The following is a 20532-nucleotide window of genomic DNA, read 5'->3' as shown; positions in this document are numbered from 1 at the left end:
CCCCTAGCCCTAGCAAACTCCTGCCCTGGCACCTTCTCAAAACTGTAGATGGCCCTAGTCCCTGCCGATCTCCTAATGTATGCAGATCCCACACCAGACACACACCTCAAGCCCTGCAGACTCCACCCGATTCCCACCCTGAACCCTTAAAGCACCTCCCTGCCTCCTGCAGCCCTTCTCCACCAGATCTCCCCCGACCCCTGCAGACCCCCTCATGAACCCCCAAGGAGCAGCTCAGCCCGGCAGGTGCTTCAGCTTCTCTTTATTGATGGACAGTTGTGCTCTCCCACCCCAGGGCCCATCAGAGTGCTGGGTGAGGGGAGGGCTCTGGGGTGGTGGGGGGACACGACTAACACAGGAGACAACGCTGCAAGGGGAGCACGGGAAGCTCTGTGCAACACCCTTCCCCTGCCCCAACCCCAAAACAAGCAGCTGAGATAGGCTGGATCTGCCCTGGGCCTGGGGAGGCATTGGCCAGACAGGAGGGGGGAGTAGCAGCTTGCCTCGAGCAAGGAGGGGTCCAGCAGAACCGTTGACCACACATTGCCTCTTCCCTCCCCAAAACCCCACACCAGGGCCAGGAAAGGGACATTTCACACTCTGAGAACAGTCAACAGGAAACAGGAGTCCCAGCAGCACGCAGGAACCTCCTATGCTGACTCCTACAGACATCAAGGCAGGACTTTAACTAAAGGGAGAAGTTTTTTAAAAAACTAAACACTTCAAGTATCTTTTTTTAGTGATTTAAGGTCTCTTGCCCCTGCTGCTGCTGCACTGGGTGGTGTTTAGCAACCTACATCCACTCTAGGGACAAGGAGAACAGCGCAAGCAATGGCTGGTCTACTGCAAGGGGAGACAGAGCAGTGGGGTGGTGGGAGGGGAGGGGGCAGGGGAAGGAAGGCCCAGCAGGCGCTCAGGGCACGGGCACCACACGCATGGTGTTGGTGTAGCCAGAGCCAGGGCGCCAGCCCGTCAGCACGATCACCAGGTCACCGCTCTTGAAGAACCCTCGAGCTTTGCCTAGGAGAGAAGAAGGAGGTGTGAGAACCCACTCTCAACTCTGTCCCCTAGCCATGGGGTAACAGTTTTCATGACTCGCTCCCCAAATCACCAAGGCTGCCTGTGCCATAGCAGTGAGGCTCCAGGAGAGTATCAAAATCCCACCTTCCTGCTGCCCACCCATCTGACTGACACCCTTCATCTCTGCTCTGGGGCTCTGCAACAGAGCTCAAAATTCCACAGCACAGGAGCTGGAGAGGGTCAAAAACAGTCAACCCCACTCCAGGCTTCCCTTGTCCTTCAGGAGTGGTGAGACCCCCAGATTTGTCACTCACCACCATAAACCCAACCTGGTCTTCTGCTGGAAACTCCTTCACAGCTATGCCAAACCCACCAGCCCATTTCCCAATCGGATGTGGTTCTGCTCACGCAACCACCACCCATTTCCTATCCGGATCCAGTTACCACACAGGCAGCCAGCTCCGCTCTTCCCATCACCAGTTCTGATCAGTGACCACCCAGGTGCTCAGGGACGTGTCCCAGGGGAGGGGGAGCGGTGCCACTCACCAACATTCATGCCCAGGGTGACGCGCAGGTCCACGTCCTCAGCCCAGGCGTCCTGGGCAGGGTCCTTGCAGAGCACGGGGAAGATGCCGCGGTACAGGTGGGCCTGGCGCGCCGTCTGCTCATTGCGGGTGATGGCGATGATGGGCGCCCGCGGGCGGTACCGCGACACCAGGTGCGCCGACCTGCGGGACAACAGCCGCGGTGGGGGACACAGCCAGCACAGGCTCCAGAGAGGACACCCGGGAATGGCTGTGGGAGCACAGCGGCCCCAAGATCTGCCTGTCAGCCACGAGCGCTCCCCAAAACCCCTGGGGGATGTCAGCAGTCTCTGCAAGAGCTACTCACCAACTGGACTCCCAGTCAGGCAACTGGGCAGACCCCAGACCACTGGTGGTGACAATCTCCTCACCTCCCATTTCAGCAAATGCCATCAGGAGGTTTTGGTCCCCAAACAAGCCTTTACTTGTCTCTGTTGCTATGTTAGGGTGGCATGGTGCCATTTATTCTGGCCTCTGCAAATAGGCCTTGGCATCTCAGCAGGGGTCCCTGAAAGTTCCTTGTTTTGAGGAGCTCCTGATTTTGGGGATGGAAATAGCTGGTGCCAGCAACGCTGCCCAAAGCATGCCAACAAGGAAGCCATCTGCCTCCCAGCCAGCAAACAGGCCAGTTCCTCCACACAGAGCTCTGCTCCTGCACCCCATGAGAAGCAAATGCAACAAAGGCCAAAATTTATATTGGGAAATTGGGCACAGAATCTTTTAAAAGCCTTAAAACAGCAACAGCACAGTCCAGGTGGGGGCTAGACTACAACTTTCCTTTCTCTGAGCACTGCTGAGGGAGAGCATCCGCAAACAGACAGATTCAAACTGCAAGGCTGTGGCAACTGCAGCTCCACCTTTCCAACAGACATGCTGGTGGTCTCCACTTGCTTTTGCAGCCTCATTAAGTGGAGCCAAGCACAGCAACACTCATATGCAAAGTTTGCTGCTTAAAGCAGAGGCCAGCAGACTGCTCAAAGCACCCAATCACACATGTCAGCCCTCAGACAAACCTTCCCACACTGTCCGAGCCGCGGATCCAGGAGACTCAGGTATTCACAAGAGTTAACAAATCCACAGCTAAAAATACTCAAATATCAGAGTTCAAACCTCTTTAGAAAGGTCAAGTGCTAAGGTTGGAACATTTGACAAAGAAACATTAGAAGCACGAGGGTATCCAGAACTCAGTGCTTGTAACTCCCTCATCATCTCTGCAGAAAGTAATTTTCTGCTTAAAATCATTTTAAGCTGTACATTTTGGTGAAGGTTTCACTGATGGTCCACATCTTCAGGTAGGTGGTACCCAGCATACACAAGTACATCTCTGTTGCTGCACTACTGTTTTGGTGTGAATCCAGTGTGAGAAATCCTGATTTCCTTCCAGAAAGCAGTCTTGAGACTTATGGTCGGACGTGCTTAGAGAACAGGGAGCCCAGTTGCTCTAGATGGAAGAGCTGATCCATGAGGCTCTAGCTCCCATTCCACAACTGGAAGAACAAGTCTCTGCTTGGCAGCTGTCACCGTTGCTGGACAGAAATCACAAACTACATTGTTCCAGCACATTTCACCTGCAGCCACTGAGCTCACCTGGTGTCTGCCAGATGCCTGTCTGTGCAGATAGATTACCTGCAAGCAGGCACAAGGAATCCTGGAAGAGGACCAGTACTTTCCATTTTCCTGCCTACCAATCCCAGGCTGTGCAGTCCCTCTTCACCCCCTGGGCTCAGGCAAGCAGGGCTGATGACTGCGAAGTCCAGCAAGGGACCAATAATTTGGATGCTGCTACAAAAGGCCAAAGCCTTGAATTAAAAAAAAAAAAAAAAAAAAGATTCTGCATCCACTGAACTTCTGCCTTTCTGCCTCACTGTAACATTGATGATTTCTTGCCAAGAAGTTGGAATTGAAGCTGCAACACTTATTTTCCCTTGGCTCTTCCAGCTGGTGCCACTGCCACTTGCAGCAGTGCAGGGAGGCTGGGCTTGGAGCTGGTGCCACGCTGGCAGAGGAAGGCCGAGGACTCAGAGTGTATTCCACCGGTCTCTCAAAACCACGTTTTTGGAATTCTCCTTCCCCCACCCTGTCACACAGCAGGCTTGACCTGGGGGCACCTGTCCCCTCCTACCTTCCAGACTTGGTGAGGACAATAATGGCCCCGCTGCAGCACTTGAAGGACGCTTCCACAGCGCCCACAGCAGCGGCCTCGGTGGGGTCGCAGTTGAGTGGGGTCAGACGACGCAGTTCCTCAAACAACTGCCTGTGAAAGATGGCGGCTTCGGCCTCCCGGGCAATCTACAAGAGCAACACGCGTTCGAAAACACTCACAGCAGGCACTCGGGCACGGGGCAGGGCGAGGTGCTCCAGCACAAGGTGCCACATCCACACTGCCAGCCTTTGGCACTGTCACTGATCAGCGAGCTCAGACCAAGCTCACCCCAACAGCATATCCCTGCAGAGGAACCATTTCATTCCCAAGGCTTCTTTCTGGAATGGTGGCACCTCGCCCTGTCAAGCCCACACTCAGGTGACACTCATGCCAACTGCCAGGCACTCTCCCTCTGCTCCTGCCTGCTGGGGTCCCTCCCTGGCACAGGATCAGCTCACACGGCAGCGGTTACACAAGGTTGGCACGGGCAGCGAGCAGCTGGCCAAAGACTGCCGTGTTAGAGTGCAGCGTGTTCTGCTGGCCCAAGCCCCTCTCTGAGCCCTACCTGCCAGACTCTGTCAGGACTAGCAGGGCTGCAGCTAAGCACTTAAAAGAGGCCTCCACCGCGCCCGCTGCCATGGCATCGGCAGGGTCCCTGTTGTTAACATTGAGGCGTAAAATCTCTTCGAACAGCTGACGATGAAACATTGCAGCCTCAGCCTCGCGGGCGATCTGCAGGCCCGAGTGGGAGGGAAGGAGGAGAATAGAGGAAAGAAAAGAAGGAAACATACACCAGAGGAACATGAGATCACATTAACTTGCTTAATTGTCACAGTAATGCATGCAAGGTGAAGCTGTGAAGCTTTTTGTCTCTCAGGTTTTGACTCTGCTAAAGGTAACCCAGAGTAAGATTCACCATACCATGGGATTGGCAGGCTGCAGTCATTGGGCAGGCATCCCAAACATGGCATTTTTGTTCTATTTGGGAGTTCCAGCAGAGCAAGCAAACATAATTTACTTTTTAAGGACCACAAAAAGCCAGCTCAGAGCCAGACCACACTAAGTCATGGCTGCCTGTGACTTCCTTGAGAGACTCTTATGCCACCTACCTGCTTATCTGTGGACCTGCCTGCAATTCTGTAAGAGATTCCAGAATATCTGGTGTCCTCTCCTAGGCTCCCAACACCAGTTTTCATGGAGCCAACATGCAAGCAACACACTTTGAATGTCACCCATGAAGGTGGGAGTCTGTTCTCTCAGCCTCATTACATTTAGTTTAACTAAAGACAATGAAGATTTGGCTTATCTTGAGAGCAATTAAAGATTTAGTTTGAGAGCCAATAAAGATTTATTTTAACTTGAGAGTCAATAAAGCTTCACATCCAAGTGAGATACCAACTTCCTTTTGGTAATAGGGAAATAAACAGGAACAAGTCTTCCTTATAGGGTTGTCACAGTGTGCATGCTGGGGCGTCTGTACAGTGCCAGATACAGACAGATGAGAGAGACAGAGGCACAACTAAAGGCTTTGTTTCTGGCTGAGCATTGGCTACAGGTTCAGCAACCTGTTCATCCCAGAATCCTGGGAATCATCATGTTTAATCATCTCAGACAGCCCAACAACCCGATAAAGAAGGCTTGCAGAGACTAGAAAAACATGCAAAGGTTCATTATCTTCTTAAGGGCAACTTCACCCAGTTACACCACAAAGTGAGCAGCCATTACACAAAGCATGACAAGTTCATGTTAAATTAGAGGCTGATGTGCCATTATAGTGAAAGCTCTGGAGTTAGAAAAATCAGAATTTTGCTACTTTAGTGTTAATTATTTTATGTGATGCTGGGAATTATCCTTTCCACAGTTATCAGTTAAAGCCAAAGTAGTTAAGTATCTTAGTTCCAAAAATAACAGGGCACAGACAGCAGGCCGGAACAGCAGGCCAGTGCCAACTTGTCCTAAAGCATATTGTTACTGCTGGATTTAGATAAAAGGGGAATATTTGCATCACAACACTTACTCCAAATGCAGGAGCTGGAAGCCTGGCAGTTTATTTTCAGCTTCTGGTAAAAAGGCAGCAGCTCCATTTAACATAGAGAGCAAACCTGATTTTAGAGAAAAGTCTGCACTCTCCATGTGTAATGGAACATGGGAATACGAGCATCTGCTTTGACTGCAGTGGCTGCAGAGGGGCACAGTAATCCTTAACTTCACCCCACAGCTGGATCTGCTCAGACAGGAACAGCTATAGAGGGTTTCCAGTTGGTGCATAGGTGCAGATACCAGGAAGGTGGGAGAAAGGAAAATGGAGAGGCTGTTTAAACCTTGGTCCCATCAGGCAGCATAGCATGGCCAGGCTGGGCTTTGAAGTCCTGGAGTGGAATGGGAAGGATGCCCACTCCCACCTGCAGCAATCAGCCTGCCCAGTATTTGGAAGTTTGCTACCGCCCACTTTAGATAGTAACATCCACCTGCTCCAGCTATGCTGCAGATCCCCAGACCATGGTTATCAGGACATTGTTGCCAGGCTTGACTAACAACAAGTGAATTAGCTCAGATGAAAGATCCTCACTGTACTGCTATGTGCTCATACCATAAGAGTTGGCACCTTGCTGCCTGGAACATCTTTCATTTAGTCAATCTGAAATTCAATTTCTGCAGAGTGTTAAAGTCTTCAGTGCTTGTCCAGGGGCCCTGGTGGAATGAACACCATGCCCAGGTCTGGAGGAAGCAGGAAGCACATGCAACAGATCCTCAGATCAGGCTGCAGGTACAACACAACCTGCCCAGACCAAAGAATTAATGCCATAATGGAAACCCAGGTGTAAGGTTTGCTGCAGCAAGTTCCCAAGTCTTGGTAGGCAGTCAATCCTTGTGATTTAAGGGTTGGAAAAGGAGGGAAAAGCTTTAAGGTGCACTGTTAGCATTCAGCCTGTAAAGGAGCACCACTGCCCAGTGATCATAAGCTGTATTTTGCATGTGCCTCATGCAAAAAACACCACTCCACATTGAGATGTTTAGGTAACACACTGCAAACCAACACTGGCTGAGTTGAATAACCTTTAGAACCTGAATTACAAATAAAAACTGTTGAAAGTTAGAACTTGGGAGTTACCACTGCTGTGATTACAGCACTGGTAACTGGGGAGCAGCAACGCTCACAGCTACTTGACATCAGACTTTTATCAGCTGAAACATGAGCTTGAAGCAGAGCAGAGGTTTCTGGCAGTTCAGGCATGTAAAAATATGGTGCTGTCAATACATGCAACAAGTCCCCCAATCCCAGCACACAGCAGGTGCTGAATTCAACAGTGCTGTAAATCACCCCCAGGAGCCTCCCCACTCCCTCCCATGCAGGACTCAGTCAAAGCCTTTCATTATCTATAGATAAACTGCTTAAAGCAGCTCCTTGACCCTGCACAAGTTTAAGGCATTGAATATGCCACTGCAATAGAACATTGGATTAAATTTCTATTGAGGCTACGGAAAAAAAAAAAAAAAAAAAAAAAGGCTATTTTAGGCAGCTGTGTCCATTTAGGCCTCAGAGTGGCCAGCTGAGGTGGTGTCCCTGTCCCCAGCTGGCGGGGCAGTACTCACAGCGTGCTGCATGCGCACAGCCTCCAGGGGATAGTCCCCCTTGGCTGTTTCCCCAGACAGCATGATGCAGTCTGCTCCGTCCAGGACGGCGTTGGCCACATCGCTGCCCTCGGCACGTGTCGGGCGAGGCTTCTTGATCATGCTTTCCAGCATCTGGAGAGACAAACCCACAGATCTACACACTGCCAGAGGAAACAACTGCACTTCAATGCTCCTCATGGCTTGGGCACAAAGTGGGGTGCAAGCTAGAGTGATCTCCACAGGTATGGAATAGAGAGAGAGGTCTGGTCCCCAAACCAGCCCCCACCAGTAAGGAAAACAACCCATTCCATTTTATACACATTCCACGTCTACTCCTTTTTCAGGGAGATTTAAGCCACACAACATCACAGACAAAATACTCCAACCTTCAACTTCTCATCACAAGGCTTGCTCTGAGTTCCTAGGACCTCTTTAGAGCAGAATGTGGCATTAGATGTTTTTATGGAAAGCTCAAATCCAGTCATATATTCTCGAATTTTATAATCTAGAAATCATAAAGAGCAAGGTCTGCACTAATGAAGTCACCTTTTTCCAACACAAGATTTCAAATGCTTGACAATATGTACAAGGTAGTAAACTCAGAACAATTAATTCCACCAGCTTTTTAAGCATCCCCACTTAAGAGTGGAAAACAAAACAGCTTTCCATTAAGTTAGTACTTTCTAACCCCTTTCCACACCCCAAGTCTGGCCAGCTCCCTGTCTTCCTCAAATGCTCAGCTTCCCCCCAGCTGGAGCTCACCACTTGTTTCAACACCATTTCTTCACCCACGGGACATTGCCTGAGGCTGTGTTTCCATTGCATTTTTGTAGCAGTACAGGAAGAAGGAGCATATGCTACTGTAAATCTAGAACCTTGTTTAATGACTGTTTAAAGACAGTCTTCACTTCCACAGCCTGTGTGCAGAACAAGGAAACCAGTCCTACCAGTGCCTGAGGACTGTGCATGTGATCCCTACCACTCCTAGAAAAAGGAGATGGATCAGTTCCCTCTGAAGCTGCAATGTGGGTACATTTTCTAAGATACCTGGGAAACCCAGCAAATCTTCCCAGTCAGGCAGAGATTGCTGCCACTAGATGCCAAAGAAAAGTATGTGCCATTTTCCCATGAATTTGCACGCTCAGACCCAAAGGTTCATTACCACGTGACATTTTGAGGTGAATAGTCTTTAGCAAGAGGCCCCATAATCTAACTGGAAAAGACCCCAAACACAGAAACACCTAAATGAGCTTTTTAGCTACAAGCAAAACCTATCTGCATCTTACTCTTTAACCAATGTCATCAACCCACAGCTGCCCCAACATTCCCTCCCAGCTAGACTCTGGCAGTGAGGCGCCAAAGGTGATGCTTCCCATACCTGAGTGGCACAGATGATGGGTTTGCCAGCCCTGTTGCAGCGCCCAATCATCATCTTCTGGGCAAGGAAGACTTTTTCAGCTGGAATCTCAATTCCCAGGTCACCACGGGCCACCATAATGCCATCACTGGCCTCCATGATCTCATCAAACCTGACAGCGAGAGAAGAGCTGTTATCCCATTTGTTCTGCAAAGCACCTTCCCATCTGTCTGTCCTCCTCTGAAAGGAGCACACATGCTTGTCATGGGCTGTTTAGGCTTTTGCAACATCAGAGAAGGAGGAAGAAAACAAGAAGCAGTCACAGCACATATTCAGTGCTGCACAAAGCTGCCTGAAGCTACAAAAAGGAGTGTGTATTGCTCTATTTCAGTGTGCCAAACCCAAAGCATCCCCTGCACGAAGCTCACCTGCGCACACCCTCGTGGTTCTCAATCTTGCTGATGATCTTGATGTTCTTTCCCTTTTCTCCCAGTACCTTCCTGACAGCGTGGACATCAGCAGCCTTTCGGATGAAGGAAGCAAACACCATATCCACGTTCTGCTCCACACCGAATTTGAGGTCCTGAATGTCCTTTTCGGAGACAGCGGGCAGGTCCACGGCAGCGCCGGGCAGGTTCACGCCCTTCTTGCTGCCGAGCATGCCGCCGTTCTCAACCTCCGTCATCACATAGTCCTTCCCTGAAACGTATTCCCATGGTCAGTGTTTACAGGATAGCTCCAGCTACCAGCTCCCACACCACCTCCCTGCCTGGGAACTGCAGTGCCAAGAGCAGCACATGGTGATAAAAAACACATCCCAGCTCTTCAGAGCATTTCTGTATCACACAAGCTTGCAATTTAACCTTGGGAACACGATAGATTAGTCTAAAACAACTCCTAGGCTGTTCCTGGATAAGATACCAGCTGCTCCCTGCAGGAGGCTGGGATTGCCTCCCCCAAGAAAAGCTAGCAGGTTGTAGTTTTGCACACAGAACCCTGCAAGAGCAAACTGAGCCCCCCAAAAGCCTCACCTCCCACTCCCTACAGGCTCACAGATAAGAGGCTTGAGGCTAGAGCAGTTTACAATGCATTATGAAGAAAATATCATGCAAGTAACCCTGCCTCTACATGACTGGTTAAAACTAGTTCTGTCTCTAGCTACAAAACCCAGGGCCTGTGCTGTAAAACTAGTTAAATCTTGCTTTAAGAGCATGAATTAGCCTGGCTGATCAGGAGCCAGAGGCATGGCCCTACCACACATCCCCCTTTGAAGATGAAGTTTGGTATGCCAGCCCAGTGAAACCCAGCTGAAGTTAGTTTTTAGAAAGTTCCTACACTTGAGATAGAAATTCAGCTCAAAGTCTCACTACACCATCAAGAACCACATTCTCCTTTCTTCAACACACAACTGCAAACTAAGAAACAGTTACTGGAAGGAAAGCACAAGTATGTGCTAAGGAAAATCCAAACAGGCAAAGCTGAAATGGCTGTTACCCACCTTTCTCCTTAACCACCAAAGAAATCAGACCATCATCCACGTAGACTTTGCTGCCAACTTCTACAACTTTGGTGAGATTCTTGTAGTCCAGCCAGAGCGTGTTCTCATCACAGTTCTCCATGAAGGAATCGTCCAGGGTCACTTTGAGCTGTGCACCCTTCTTCAGCTCCACTTCTGCTGTGCCACTCTGTATGACAACAAATCCAGTAAAAACCAGCACACTGCAGCCCACAGCAGTCAGAACTCTTGGGAGGTGGTTTGTTACCTCATTTTCTGTGATGTTTTTTGTTTGGAAATGGCCAAAGACTTAATACAGTATCAATTCTTGTGGTGAAGTGGGATAAAAAAGTGCAACTTACTCCCTTAATGAGTCCAGTTCGGATTTCAGGTCCCTTGGTGTCCAGTGCAATAGCCACAGGTCTGTAGGTGATGGGATCAGAGGCAAAGCTCTCTGTAGCTTCTCGCACATTCTTGATTGTGCCCTCATGATACTGGCAAGAAAAGAAAAAAGATGCAAATGTTAAAGCTGATTCTACCCCACTGCTTACAGAAAAGATCCCTGTGCACCCTAGACTGCCCAGGATGACAGCTCTGCTTTTAGTTTGAGTTCTGCCTTCAAAATCTAACCCAGACAATATATTTTAACCCATTCCAATATTTTTTATTCCAAAAATAAAGAAGACTGCAAGGATACAAGGACCTTGCTGCCATGAAGTTGGAGTCTGGAAGTTACCTCAGCTCTAATTCCAGAAGGACAACTCAAGGAGAGAGTCCTGAGGCCTGCCTGAAGTGATTTTCTGTGAGGACACACATCTGTCAATTGAATGTGGTTCACCAACTAACAGGCCTTTAGGGGTAACTTTTCCAAAAGCTTTCCTGAATACCTGCCTATTCAACACAGCAGAATATTCACAGCACCAGCAGCTGGGTAGTTGTGTGCATTGAAAGAGACCTGATAGCAGAAGAATGTCACAGTATCACACGGTTGTGCTCCTCCTCCCATCAGAGCAAGGGAAGATCCTTCTCCACACTGCTAGTTCCCACACACACTTCCAGCCTGACCCACTATGCAGGTGGACAGACTTTCACTTTTTGGCCTGAATTCCCACAGATAAAGGATTTGCTAAAATAATGTTATCCATGTAAATATTTACAGCTTATTTTCAGAGTCTAAGTAATCACAGAGACAGGAGTTCAATATTCCATTACCACACACCTGGCTTCCAAACCTTGTTTGCAAGACCATTTTGCTAAATGCTGCCAGTTTTAAGATAGTTTTGTGATGACAAAACCCAGCCCAACTCCCTCAAATGTGCTACAGATAGCCAGCAGATCAGTTTACTTTACTTGTTTAAATAACATTAAGAGATAACCTTAACTACTGACAACTAGTAGGAGTTGTGTAACTCTTGACAGACTTCAGTAGATACAACATACCCTTTCCTCTCTGTGCCTCATGGACTGATGGAGTTTGACCTGAATCACCAGGAGCATGCAGTTCCCTCATGCCAGTCAGCCACCCCAACACGAGCCTTCTACACCAACTTTGGTGTCTTGGGGATGATAAGCCAGCACCAGGAAGGTGAGGCCGGAAAAAGCCATGCTAAAGTTCACATGTGTGCCCTGAGCCAGAAATACCCAACAGCTGATAACTCTTTATAGCAGGAAAATGAGTCAGTTTATTGACTGAGTGTGCAAGCTGGAACTGAGACGGCCCTGACCCTTTCAGGCACTGCAGCTGGGGTTGATGCAGCACAGAAATCATGCCCCAACAGTGCCACAATACTTATCTAAACCTAATCACCTGGGATTTTTCCATTTTAGCTTGATATCAAGGACTAACTGGCTCCTAGAGAGTCTGACTTTCTGAAGAGTTACACATGCAGAATGGGAATGCAGACAGAGCTGGAGGTAAAATCCATTTTTGTTCTACATAAAAGGGAGCCAGGCAGGTGCCAGAACACCTTTGTTAAATCTCAGGCCCTGGTAAATGCTTTGGGGTAGACATGAGAACTGAAGCACTTGTGACAGAAGGAAACTCTTTGGGGCTTCACTGGAAACTGAAGCGTCTGGAGGAGCCAGGAGGGGACACAAACCTAGGACTCCCTAGGCTGATGGTAACAGTCTGCAGTTGACAGCCACATTGGAGCTTTGTTGGTGTGAAATGTGCAATTAGATCTCACACAAAACAGAAAGACCTCAGCCAAGTTCACAGACCACTGCAACTGGGCAATAATGGTGTGAGAATTCCCAGTGTCAGCCTGGCCACCAACTCCCTGAGGTGCCACCTGGCCCAAGACCCACCCAGCTGCAAGGATTTGACTCCTGGGACAGTTACTCCACACTATCTTTCTCCAGGATGATTTCCCAAGTGCAAGGCATGCACTGACATTATCCCAGGGTGCTTAGTCAAGGTCCGATGGCTGCCCACAGTTAAGTATCAGCCCTTTTGATCCTGACACTACCCTGTGCCCATTAAAGGCCACCAGGGTGAGAGGCCAAGCTGTTACACACCACGAGGCTCACGGGTCACTAAGTAAAGCCACCTACAGCTGCTACCAGGTGACATTTTGAAAGCTGGGGTCAAAAAAAAAAAAAAAAAAAAAAAGGAAAAACAACTCCTCAGCAAAATGAGATCCTCAGGTCCTCCAGTATCACTAAGGATCTCAGCTATTTATAGCAATAAGGGCTTGACTGTCATGGAGTGTTGATTTCCTTTGACCTTATTCTTCTAAGCTCACCACACCACGTCCCAAGCTCCACAGTGGGACCTTCCAGAGTGTCAAGAATGTACCCGGAGCAGCTGGTTAGCCAGAAAACCCATGAGCCCATTCTCCTCACTAGGCACAGTAATTGCACCAAGCACTAATCTGATGCCTTTTGATCAGGGTAATTCATTGACTGCCTGCTTGCAAAATCCCCAGCAATGGAACAAGAAGTGAGATTAACTGATAGTGTGACCTCCTGCAGAGGACTGAAACAGGGAGAGGTCTCAGCTTCTGCTGCTCACTGGGAAGCAGGAGCTCTGGAACAGCAGGATGTAAGGAAGAGGTGAACGATTTCATGGCAAACAATTGGCACACAGTGTCAAATACCAGTTACCTGGCTCTCTGCTACAAGGCATGGTGAGGAATTGAATTGCTTTCAAAATGGCTCAGAAAATACACTTCAGTATTATCAACAGTGACAGACTTGGTATGTATAACCAGCATGCTTTCCCCAAAAGCAGCTATTTGACCTTCCCACATCAAGGATGGTCTGGATGAAGCTGGATTTCCCTTCTCTCTGAGGGACAGGATCAGCAGACACACAGGGGCCATAGCAGCTCAGACCCCACCCTTACCTCATGGGTGCCATGAGAGAAGTTGAGGCGGGCAACGTTCATTCCAGATTTAATCATTTCCTTCAGTTTATCCACAGAGCGGGAGGCCGGGCCTAGGAGGAACAAACAGTCAGAACACTAACTTTAAAAAAATCATGAGGTAACCCACACAGACCAGGCTGTTTCATGTGGAAGAGAAAATGTAAATGGATACAGCATTGCTCAGTGCTGCATCACCAAATATTGTTTTAACTTGCCCACAGAGTGCAGCAGAACCCAAGCGATTCCCATTTCCCTGGATACTGGACTCACTCCCAGCAGTAACACAGGTTAGGCAAACATGGGAAAGTCATGTTCCTTCACCACACAAGTTCAGCCCTGGCAATGGATGAAAGCCAGATCCCTCTCCCAATTTTCCTAATAAGTTTCACCAAGGCGTGGGCTCCTAGCTGCAATCCTGTCCTCTCGAGGAATAGCCTACCAATGGTGCAGATGATGCCGGTGTTTCTGGCGATGGTTGGCTCCGAGTCGATGTCCAGGCGGCACATGTGCTCCAGGAAGGTGTCAGCCATGGCAGCATGCAGCTGCTGGGTCTGGATGAAAGCGGTCCCTGCATCGTGGTGCTTCGACATGGTGGCTTGATTCCTGTGTCTGGAAGGGAAGAGAGCGGTGCCAGGTTTGGGAATCACCCACACCACCTTACCCATCAAGCAGAGACACCAAGACAACCACGTGATGAATATGGAGATAACAAAGCTGCTACTGGGTCAAACTATCTTTATGTTCCTATTTGAGAGTCCTAACAGGCAAGGCATGTTTCTATTTCCATGTCATCCCCCACATGGACCACCCAAAGCTCACCTGCCTGCTATGCAGATGTTCCCTTCATAGCTTCTCTTCATTGCCAGTCTTCCCTTGGAGCTACACAACGCAACAAAATTCAAGCACTTGAGTGCACAGGCAGAGGTTCTGCCTCCTCCCTCCCAGCTCTCCACTCATTTCTCCTAGAGGTCCCAACTGACTTCCCATCCCACTTGGGACCAGGGCAGCTCAGCACTGGCGTGACTGCAGCATGCCCAGACACGGGCAACCTTCTGCCCAGGAGCACCTAATCACAGAAAAGTCCACATAAGCCTAAACCATTTAAGCCTGGACAAGAAGCAGACTTGACTTGATTAAACACAACACTTTGGCAGAAAACACATAAAAGACTGAAGATCTAATATACTCAGAGTCTCTCTTTGACTGAAGATGCTGCAGGTCTCCCCCACACCCTGCAATACCCTCCACCTACAGCACCAGAAATTTATCATAAGGTTTAAAACTGGTTGTATTTTTCAACATTTGGATTAAAAAACTTCTCTGAACTCAGGCTGCTTGCCTCCTCTGGACTACAGAGTCTCCCCAATAGCAGGACCAGCCTATTCTTCAGGAAACTATCCTTCAAAGAGGAAGCTGAGTTGCTGCTTAACAGTTCAGTGGGATGGGAGGACACTCATTTCACAATAGTGCTGGTGCCCCAGGTATTTCCAATTGCAGTAATTTTGTTCTCAAGTAGTAATGGCAGCTCAATGTCTCTTGGACCTGCCCAGACTAAAAATCCCAGCATTATAAAAGCCTCTGGGGTAAAAGAGTGATTCAAGGTGGTGGCCATTGGCATGGGAAGATCACTCATTTTGCCTTTAAAGACAGGTTTAACTTCAAACTCCATGCCCTGGACACACGGGTGAAACTCAGAGCAGGCATGAGCTGCCTTCATCCTCAAGATGTGCTTATAGAAACACGGGCTGGGGCTCAGCTAAAAGCTGGGAAAGAGGAGGAACAGAACAGGGCTTTTGTTCTGCCCACCCCAGGCAGACAAAGCCCACAAATAAAACACGGGATGTTGTAAGGGGCACATACCAGCCAGCTCAGCACATACAGCTTTGAGACAGAGGCACCAAAAACTGGGTGAAAGCTGGCACTGAGCAGAGTGAAGGGCAGAGCATGCCCTGCTAGGCTGCCTGGTGCTGTCCTGGTGCCACAGCAGCCCTGCTGCCTGGCCCCGATGCTCCTCCCCTGCTCCACAGCCCTCCCTCACCTACGTGCAGATCCTCGCGCAGGCAGCCCTGACTCACCCTCGCCGCGCTGCCATGCGCCACAGAGCAGCCAGGCCAGCAAAAACCATAATTTGACCTGGCAAAGCCTCTTTTCCCTCAGCTCTGCCAGAAGCTGCTGATTCACTGGAGTCATTACAAGAAAGTCTGCCCACATAAAAAGCCCAACAAAGTCTAATTATTATAGGAAAACCCTCTGGTCAGTCCGAAAACATTGTGTTTCAGCCCTCTAACACTTGCTGTTGCACCCTCTGACACCTGCAAAACAGTGTCAGCTTCCCTAGATGCAAAAAAAACCAAAAAAACCCCAAGCCTTTGCTGGGAAATCACCTCTACGCACAGGGGATCAGGTTTGCACAGCTTTTAGGAACAAGAGGAACACGGAACAATGGTATCCCAACACGGAAACTGCAGCCTGAGCACAACTTGGTATTTTATAAAAAATGGCCAAGTAAATTTTCCCTGCCTCATGGAAATCCCCCCACCCACTGAAGTCACTTGCAAATATAATTTTAACACCCTTGAAGTTTTTATAAGGATAAAGAAGTTCACTTCCCAGCCAGAATCCCCTTCAGAAGATTCTCCAGCAGTTCAGAGGACTCAGAAAAATTAACCGCAGACACAGTGACCTTGTCCAGGGGCGAGAGCAGAAAGACAGGAGCCAGAAAGTATTCCAAACACCCATCTGTCCACAGCACCGTGCCCACGACCACCAGGAGTCTTTTTTACACTCCCCCCTGCCTTCCCTCACCATGCATTTACAAGGCATCTACTGAATTTTACCGGAATGACCAGTCTCATATTTATAACAGGAATGTCTGGCATTTCCCACTACTCTGCTTTTTTTAACATCAGAGGAACAAGGACTTTAAGGACACCAGAAAACACAGGGCACTCAGTCTGGGTAGAGTGAGGAAGAGGGGGTGAGCAATACCCTACAACACCTGAATGTTTCCAGAATAAACCTGAATTCATTCCTAAAGGAATAACGACTAAATCCCCAAATCAATCACTGCCCATGCTTCAGGCAGTGTGTCCCAATGATGACTGGTATCTCCCCAGCTCCTGAATATTCCAGACTGAGCCATCTGAGGTGGGGACTGGGTTTTACTGTAGCTAGGTGACTAATTCCAGCCAGCTCATCCCACGGGTCAGATGAGAGAAAGCCTGAATTCTCCGGTTTCTCTGGATATGCCCCTTGGGGATGGAGAAAGGAGAGGGAGCAGCAATCCCCACCCAGGCAATCCCCACCCAGGCAATCCCCACCCAGGGCCAAGTCTTTGCTGTGACTGGCGACAGGGAAGTAGAAACCGCAGCAGGGGCTGTCCCTAGGCTATGGCAGCAGAGCTGTGTCACTGCCTGCAGGAATTCCAGCCAGGAGGCTCCCAGGGGGTGATGATCCAGGACTTACTGGTCAGCCTCACTTACACAATCTCATGGATGTTGCAGAGCAAGGCTGCTCATGCCCAGTGTCCCTGCCCAGAGGCAGAAATGGTTTGAGTTAGTGCTCAGGGCAGGGTTATGAAACCAGGCAGGTCTTCAGATTCCCAAAAGAAGCCTAGAAAAATATCAGTTTTGCTCATGCCAGAAGCTAAAGGCACTCAATAACAGGGAAATGCAGCTCTGCAGAGAAGCACGTTTTTACCCTGGCCCAGCATCCACTCTCCCAGGGAGGGTGGACAGCACATTCCTGCCAGGCAACTGGTGCCAGAGGTGGTGTCTCGCCCTTACATAAGGACAAAATGGCCACCCCAAAACTCCACCCCTTTTCTGCAAGCCTGGATGGAAACCAGGAGTCACCACCAGCTCCCGGATGGCCGACGCTCTCCCCAGTACTGAGCTGCAGATCCACGGGAGGAGACACCCACAAGGGAGATGTCTCTCCAGCTTTCTGGCAATGGGGAACAGGAAGGTCAGGCTGGCTCTGGCACCTTCCCCATGTGCTGCTGGCTCAGCTGTGCATTTGCTGAGCTGCCCTCCCTGGAAGGCTTAACTAAAAAAATAAAGAGGAGGTGGCAAGCATCGGATGTTTGGTGACGAGAAAGATTTATCTCGAGGGTATTTGTAGGACAGACCTACAGGCTTAACCTTGCAGAGGACAAGGAGCCATTAGACTTAGCAAAAAGCACCTGGCTGCTTTCAGGCAAGCTGTAAAGACCTGCTTTACACGATAAAAGAAAGCCTGGGGATTTTCTTTTCACATTTAACTAGGCAGAAGTACAGACCACTGTGCTGCATCCCCACTCCAGGATGGAGATTGCTGCACGTGGCAGCGCCCCGGTACTGCAGCCCCATTCCCTACGTGCCATCCATCACCATCCACTGCGGCTCCATCTTCCCCCGGGAGAACAACGGCCAGGCAGGAGATAAAGGACCGAGCACGTGCTCCAGCCGGCCTGCGAAACGTCTTGGTCCCATCAAATTAAATTATAACATGCTAGGTGGAAGGGGAATTAAGGCCGGCGGTGGACCGCTCCAGCTAACAGCAATAAATGAAAGTTTTAATAATAGCTTTAGATGGACAAAGGCGCAGGTAATAAAAAAAGGGGAAAAAAAAAAAAAAAAAAGCCCGCAGGCTGCTCCAGACTCTTCAAGCTCTTTAACTAGTGCAAGCAAGTTTCTCAGAAAGCTTTCACAGGCAGAAGTCCCCGGTTCAAGCACGTGGCTCGCAGCAGTGCTTCCTGCCTCGCACAAAAACCTTCTGCTTAATCCGGTGATGGGCTGGAAACCTGCTGGCACCAGCACGGCCCAATAATCTATCGGACTCGTTTATATTAACTGGAATTTTGCTCTGCTCTATAGACGGGGCCTCGGACATGAAATTACACTTCTCAGATTTTTATTTTTTTAAATTAAGCACTTCTAATCGCACAAGTGTCTGGATGCGTCTGAGTAACGAGAAACCTCTTCGTCGTTGCACCTTTGAGACAAGGCAAGTCACGACGAGCAGCAGCAGGAAAGTTAACACTTTAAGATTACAAAACTCTCTATAAAACACGGAATTTTTTTTGTTAACCTGGGCCTCATCGATACCGAGTTACCTTATCAGAACAAAAGCAGGTTTTTAGAGATTGCTGCATACTTTTAATAGTCTGAGGAGACAGTTGGGAGGTTGCCATTGTCCGCCGACAAAAGCGGTATTCATGCCCTGGTAGCTCTGCAAAGGGGGTTTAAACATGTTTGAAAGGGTTTCACAGCTCAAGAAACTGTCCAAATCAAACGGACGTGTTTAAGCAGGCACAATTAAGGGAGAAGATAATTCAGAAGGGGCCTTCTCTTCCCGGTGGGGGCAGGAAGAGGCTGCAGCATCAGTGGTGGGTGCAGTGAGGCGGACGCTGATTTAAACTGATGCCCTTTGGGGACCTGCCGGCTCTTACGTGAATGCAGCATGGGGGGGGGGGGGGTTACGCGGCGGCCTAGCGCCTCACTCCGTCTGCCTCTGACTCAGCCTCCCGGCAGCTCCGCCGGCACTGCCCGGCCGCCAGCACCGGGCAGCAGCCGCAGCGGCGCCCCGCTGAGCGGCACGGCCCCGGGCACACATGGAGCGGGGCTTCCCGCTCTGCATGTCCCACTTCATTGACCCTCGCATCCCAGCCTGGACCCCCGCGTCTCTCCCCCCGCCCCAGGGCCGGAACGGCTGTTTCCCGGTGTGGGCCGTGGGAAGACGCTTGGAGCGGGCGTTCTCCAGCGCGGGATCGGAAAGGATGCTCAGATCGGGCGTTCCCCAGTGCTGGCTCACGAGGGGATGCTCGGAAAGGGCGATTCCCCGCTGCGGGATCTCGGGGAGACAGAGGAGGGGACGCGGGGCCGGGGCCGCCACCAGCTCGGCGTCGCGAGCCCCCGCGCGCCTCCTCCTCAACCCTCTCCTCATATGGCGCGCGCCCCCTCCCCTCAGCCGCCGCCCGGGGGGACCTTCTCCCTGCGGCGGAAACATGGGGATAACGGCGGTACTAGTGTGGCCTGACCCACCGCTCGCTGCCCCTCAGGCCGCCGTTACCTGCCGATGTTCAGTCACACCCCGACCTGGTCCTCTCCCTCCGAGCGCCGCCGCCGCTCTGCACACCGCCCCCCACGCCCCGCCAAGGTGATCCCGGCTCGCCGCAGCACCGCCCCTCGGCGGATCCCTCCGCCGCCCGATCAGCCGGGAGCCATAAGGGCGGGGCACCGGGGCTACTTTCACGAGCGGACGCACAAAGCACGGGGGTGGCGCTGAGTCACAGCACGCGCCCAGCCGGCCAATGAGGGGGTGGCGCAGCCGCCGCGCGCGCGGACGGAGTGTGACCGTCGCCTTAAAGGGACCGCGGCCCGGCGCAATGTTCTTAAAGGGGCCGTGGCCCCCAATTCACATCGATCTCTCCAATTCACATTGACCCCACCCAGCTCACACCGAGCCCCCCCCAACTCGCACGGACACCCTCAGCTGGCACAGGCTATTCAGCTCGCACCTCAGGGTCCCTCACTCTGGAGAGCAGCAGCTCTGGGTGTTTTGGGGTGCTTTGGAGAATCCTGAAACCTCCCAACAGGGACACTAGGGACCAATATAGAATCTCTGTAGTGAGGCACGAGGACGCAGTTCTGGGGACACGAAGAGATGCTGGCGATATGGTGCTGGGGACGCTGAGGACACTGTGCTGGGGTCAATGAGAGACCAGGCTGGAGATACTGGGGACTCAGGAGAAACAGTACCGGGGCCACTGGAGCCACTGCCTCAGCTCTGTGGGGACCCAACATGGACACCGTATGCCAGAGACATAAAGGCTCTTGGCTGGTAATAGTGGGCACCCCATGCTGGAGATATTGGGAACACGGTCCCAGAACCATGGGGACCTTTCGCCCCGTGGCTTGGCACCGCGGTGACACTGGGGACATGCCATTAACGCAGGGACCTGCCCCACAG

The 20532-nt window shown here is 50.6% G+C and overlaps 1 protein-coding gene across 4 annotated transcripts; it reads right to left on the bottom strand.

Annotated features, from left to right (window-relative positions):
* Positions 1 to 245: 245 nt before the first annotated feature.
* Positions 246 to 19793, bottom strand: PKM (pyruvate kinase M1/2). Of its 4 annotated transcripts, none has more exons than XM_079317810.1 (11): positions 19633 to 19793; positions 14021 to 14190; positions 13561 to 13652; positions 10577 to 10708; positions 10218 to 10404; positions 9148 to 9418; positions 8741 to 8891; positions 7342 to 7494; positions 4313 to 4479; positions 1567 to 1748; positions 246 to 1020 (listed from the first exon to the last, which is right to left on the bottom strand). In XM_079317810.1, the coding sequence occupies exons 2-11, from the start codon at positions 14169 to 14171 to the stop codon at positions 914 to 916; spliced, it is 1593 nt and encodes a 530-aa protein (XP_079173936.1). In that variant the 5' UTR covers positions 14172 to 14190; positions 19633 to 19793; the 3' UTR covers positions 246 to 913. The 4 variants fall into 4 exon arrangements, with proteins under 4 accessions (XP_079173936.1, XP_079173937.1, XP_079173934.1 ...); XM_079317811.1 differs by lacking the exon at positions 4313 to 4479 and adding an exon at positions 3727 to 3893 and having other exon boundaries at positions 19633 to 19785; XM_079317808.1 differs by lacking the exon at positions 19633 to 19793 and adding an exon at positions 14401 to 14455.
* Between the last annotated feature and the right edge of the window lie 739 nt (positions 19794 to 20532).

This window comes from Erithacus rubecula (assembly GCF_903797595.1).
Source record: "Erithacus rubecula genome assembly, chromosome: 14".
NCBI classification, from domain to species: Eukaryota; Metazoa; Chordata; class Aves; order Passeriformes; family Muscicapidae; genus Erithacus; species Erithacus rubecula.
Note: the sequence above shows the minus strand (reverse complement) of the source record. Positions and strands in the feature narration are given on the sequence as shown.